The sequence below is a fragment of the Triticum aestivum genome, chromosome 5B (assembly GCF_018294505.1).
Source record: "Triticum aestivum cultivar Chinese Spring chromosome 5B, IWGSC CS RefSeq v2.1, whole genome shotgun sequence".
NCBI lineage: Eukaryota > Viridiplantae > Streptophyta > Magnoliopsida > Poales > Poaceae > Triticum > Triticum aestivum.
This window is the reverse complement of record NC_057807.1, coordinates 473945890-473950925: the sequence shown is the minus strand read 5'-3', so window position 1 is coordinate 473950925 and position 5036 is coordinate 473945890. Positions and strand designations below refer to the sequence as shown.

Sequence of the window (5036 nt, the reverse complement as noted above, 5' to 3'; positions counted from 1 at the left end):
GGATGGAGAGGCCGTAGCGCCTGAGGGCCATGAGAAAAAGCTGACGCCACTTGGCGTAGTTGGAGTCCTGAAGATCAAGAGTGATGGACACATATGTCTTGATTGAAGCAGCATAGGAGGACGGTGCAGGAACAGGTGCAGGGGTGGATGCTAGAACTGTCTTGGCGCGCTCTTTGGCAAGATGTTGGAGTTCTTCCTCGCGAGTTTTGATGATGGACTCGCGTTGCTTGAGCTCCTCTTCGAGCTTCTTGAGGTCGTCAGCGTTCATGGTGGCAGAGAAGGAGGCTGTGGGAAGCTGCGACGACGACGACGATAGCGGCGATAAGGTTTTGAGACCGAGTCTTGACATGAGAGGAACGATGTGGCCTGATACCATGTAAATTGGAATACACCGGGCGGCTCAATGCCAGTCACGGTACAACCTCCTCGTATATATATGCATCCAGAAATTACATAGTTTGTGTACAATACTAATAGACCAACAGAGATGGAAACTATCTATTTGGTAGCTGCTTGACTTTCACCCCACGTTGTTCATCACGATGCGGCTCCGTCGGATGGTCTGACTCTAACAGAACCATTCTATTAACATTTTAAGGCCTTGCGTTTTTTAAATTTATTTTAGACTTTCCGACCATATTTTTTTAGTGTGAGAAGACGTTTCCATCGAATATGAGGTATCTATGACGACTTTGTAAATCTCAAGATAATGTGACAACTCAATATCTTAAAAGGTGTCCATAGCGATAGAATATGCGTGGGTGCGCTCATAAGATGAATTGTACATGTATACGCGACCATATAAAATTGTACCGTGTTAGAAAAATATTACTCCATCTGTATCGAAATACTTGTAGTTGGAAGAGACTAGTACAAGTTCCCAGCTATAAATATTTCGGTATAGATGTAGTATATAGTTTCATGGCATCAACTGTCGGTCACGTTGGCGAACCAACCTGTGGTTGGATGGTTAGACGGACAGTGATATCTCCAACCCATCAGAGTTCAAGTCTTGTACTCGCCTTATTTTTGGATTTATTTCAGGATTTCCGGCAATGCACTTTCAGTGGGAGGAGACGTTCCCGTCGACAACGAGACGCCTACCGTGACTTCGTAAATCTAAGATGATATGCCGGCTCAGTCTTCGCATGTGCTCATAGGGATAGGGTGTACGTGTGTGCGTTCATAGGAGTGAGTGTATGCGCGTATGTATGAGCGCTTGCGTCTGTACTGATGTTAAAAAAAACTGTCGGTCACGTTGAAAAAATGGCATAAATGAAATGCGGGACACCAGAAACGAATAAAAGAATAGAAGAACATGACGACGATTGTGGTCTTCAAGTCAGGTGATTTTGGGTGGACTTCCGTCCCGGCGCGCACACATCATCCCCCCAGTTCTCTTTCTCTCTCTGTCTCCATCCGTGTGCCCGGAAATGGCGGGCGGGGGCGAGCTGGTGGTCAGCTTCGGGGAGATGCTGGTGGACTTCGTGCCGACGGTGGCGGGGGTGTCGCTGGCGGAGGCGCCGGCCTTCCTCAAGGCCCCCGGCGGCGCTCCGGCCAACGTCTCCATTGCGGTCGCGCGGCTCGGCGGCGAGGCCGCCTTCGTCGGCAAGCTCGGCGACGACGAGTTCGGCCGGATGCTGGCCGCCATCCTCCGCGACAACGGCGTCGACGACGGCGCCGTCGTCTTCGACGCGGGGGCGCGCACCGCGCTCGCCTTCGTCACGCTGCGCGCCGACGGGGAGCGCGAGTTCATGTTCTACCGCAACCCCAGCGCCGACATGCTCCTCACCGCCGACGAGCTCAACGTCGACGTCATCAAGAGGGTACGCGAATCACAACCCTGCCTATTACTGGCTTCTTTGCTTGTGATCTGGGGAACCAACTCGATCCCATCGAGCACAGTAGAATCTTCGGCCAGTATCTTGGATCCGGACGCGAGCGCTAGCTAGGTCTGATTTGGTGCGCATCAGGTGGAATTTTTTTCGTCCTGTTCCTCTTGTTTTTCTAGGTGTCCTTTTCGTTTCGTGCAATTCGGGGGCTGAATCTTCCTTGGCAAATTAGGCGGATCTTGGTCGGATTTTGTTGTGCCGTCCGATTGGTTGGTACTGTACTTGTTCTTTTACTGGATCTGTCTGATACTTTAACCCGTGCCATGTACAACAGTAGAATCCAATGTGAAGTATGTTTCGTTGTGATGCACAATAATTGAGATTTGAGAGTGTTAGCTGATTTGCTATGTCAGATAGATCTTTTCATGGTTACTACTAAAACTTTTGAGAAAATGTTTGCACATTTGGTACTACCTCTGTTCCTAAATATAAGAAGTGTTGGCAGTTCACCAAAACTTCTTATATTTGGTACTGTCTACTGTGAAACTGAGACGTAATTTCAGAATTGTGCATGTCAGGTAGTTCGTTCGATATGAACATCTCCACGACCATAGTCTAATGTCCTCAGCACACCTACGGATTACCAAGTTAACCGATTCATCAGCTCTGTTGAAGATGAGGGCATTGTGGCGTTTCCAAACGTTCCACATGGTAGGGGTGCAGATCGTAACTTGACATAGTCGCCAGAGAAGCAGGTGATCAACATTTTCATCCATGGAGCAGGAGGGTCATGTCGGCTTGTATGTATAGTTCTATGATCGAGAACTACCACATATCAGGTGCTGCTAGATGCTTCAATTGTTCATGGTTAGATTTATGCTCTGCGTGCAGACTTTATAAGAAAGTGTTCAACTCTAACGATATGATTCTTAAATCTGTCGATTTCTTGCAAAGTTTCTGTACTGCACTGTTCTATTTCTTTGGAGGAAAATGACTCATAACTTATAATGCACCCAGGCTGCAGTCTTCCACTATGGATCAATAAGCTTGATTGCTGAGCCTTGCCGGTCGGCACATCTGCGCGCCATGGAGATCGCCAAAGAGGCCGGCGCGCTTCTCTCATATGATCCGAACCCAAGGGAGGCATTGTGGTCATCCCGTGAGGAGGCTCGCACCAAGATCTTGAGTATCTGGGACCAGGCAGACATTGTCAAGGTCAGTGAGTCTGAGGTTGAGTTTTTGACTGGCATCGACTCAGTAGAGGACGATGTTGTCATGAAGCTGTGGCGCCCTACCTTTAAGCTCCTCCTGGTCACTCTTGGAGGTCAAGGCTGCAAGTACTATGCCAGGGTATGCTTTACAAGTTTTTCGAATCTATTGTTAGTGCTGGTTGTACTTTGTATGTCAAATCTAATCTTCACTGGGCTTTGCTTTGTATGCACTCGGGACAAGTATATAACTGTTGCACAATTACCATTGAGACTTAAAGACTCATGCTGTAACTGAGACTTTAGCTTTGTTGTATTTGACATTTTGACTATAGGATTTCCGTGGAGTTGTCCCATCGTACAAAATACAACAAGTTGATACCACAGGTGCTGGTGATGCATTTGTTGGTGCTCTGCTCCAGAAAATTGTCCAAGATCCATCATCACTGCAAGTAAGCTTGCCTACAAACACTTCTTTAGCATTACTGTGCTAGTTTCAATCTAGCTCTGTATAACTCATGCCGTTTTTCGTGCGTAGAAGTAGGTGGTTCACTAATTCCATATCTGCTGGTTGCCGCAGAATCAGGAAAAGCTCGTGGAGGCGATTAAATTTGCCAATGCATGTGGAGCAATCACCACCACAAAGAAAGGGGCAATCCCTTCATTGCCCACAGAAATTGAGGTCTTGCAGCTGATGGAGAGTGCTTAGATGGTCATGATTTTCACTAGCTTCGAATTCCGCAAGTTGTATTGTACGCTGATGGAGAATATTCAGTTGTAGTGGATGATATCTTGTACCAGCCATAAATGGAATCTTGATCCATAAATTCGGAATCTTGATCCATAAATTTGGCGGGACGGCTCTATATGATCTCTTGCTCCATTTCTGAGCTTCTTTCGGATGTGAAACGGAGACAAGTTATGTTATCTGTAATCCCACAGTGTTGTTGCTGAGGAATTACGCACTTGATCCATAGTTCCCGGACTTTTGGAAAATACGAATCAAATGCTGTAGCATACCTATTCAACTGTCAAACGACATCGATTTTCCAGGACTTGTCAACATCTAGGGCCTTTTGTTATAAAGTCTTTTTTTAGACAAACTCCGAAGCTTTTTATTGCGTGGTCACAATGTTTACAGGAACGAAAGATAGTCCATCCGGCTGGCCTAGCCACACATGTCAGCCAGCTGGTGGGGATAAAGCATGTTTTGCGAGCTTGTGAGCTTCGACATTCGAGCTCCTAAATTCATGACTAATATTACAAGACTGAAAAGCAGACCTATGGTCAGTAATTTCATGTATAATTGCTCCATATGCTGTCGCACTTCTGTCTTGGATGTCCTGCACCACCACTTGGCAATTTGAAGAGACTTGTATCATCCTCTCATAAAGGTCATCAGCAAGTGCTAATGCCTCTCTGATCGCCATACATTCAAGTGTCGCTGGATCATATACCCTTTGATAAACCACCGTTGAGGCTGCCCGCTTGATCTCGACAAATAGCTCCCACAGCTCCGTAGTTTCCTCCTCTTCCGACCGCAACATCAACATTTATCTTTACTGAACCTGATGGAGGCGCAATCCAGTGCATTGGCCGGACGACAGGTGAACTCGCCGATTGGGCTGTATGTGGTCTGATTGCATTGAGGTCTCCTATGTAGGACTGAACAAAAGCATGAACGGCGAAAGGGCTCTGATAAATCTGTTTGTGGATAGCCTTCCGTCATGCCCCCCACAGAGCCCATAGAGTGACCACAAATCTAGTAAATTCCTCTTGTGGTAGAGACTTGTGCATAGAGAATAGCCATGACTTTGCATTGTCATTAACATTTAAGTTCAGCTGATCTACAACTTGCTCAGATGACAGAGCCCATGTACTCCTAGACATAGAGCAGTTCAGAAGCGCATGTCTCCAGGTATCTTCAGCCTCACACAGACAGCATGAGCTGGTCGTGAACATATTACTATGATTAAGGAGGGCCTTCGTCGGTATA

General features: G+C 46.8%; 1 protein-coding gene across 1 annotated transcript; it reads left to right on the top strand.

The window, feature by feature from the left end:
- Window positions 1–1347: 1347 nt before the first annotated feature.
- Window positions 1348–3967, top strand: LOC123112568 (fructokinase-1). Its single transcript, XM_044533598.1, has 4 exons — window positions 1348–1826; window positions 2850–3182; window positions 3376–3492; window positions 3621–3967. The coding sequence occupies exons 1-4, from the start codon at window positions 1434–1436 to the stop codon at window positions 3747–3749; spliced, it is 972 nt and encodes a 323-aa protein (XP_044389533.1). The 5' UTR covers window positions 1348–1433; the 3' UTR covers window positions 3750–3967.
- Window positions 3968–5036: the final 1069 nt, after the last annotated feature.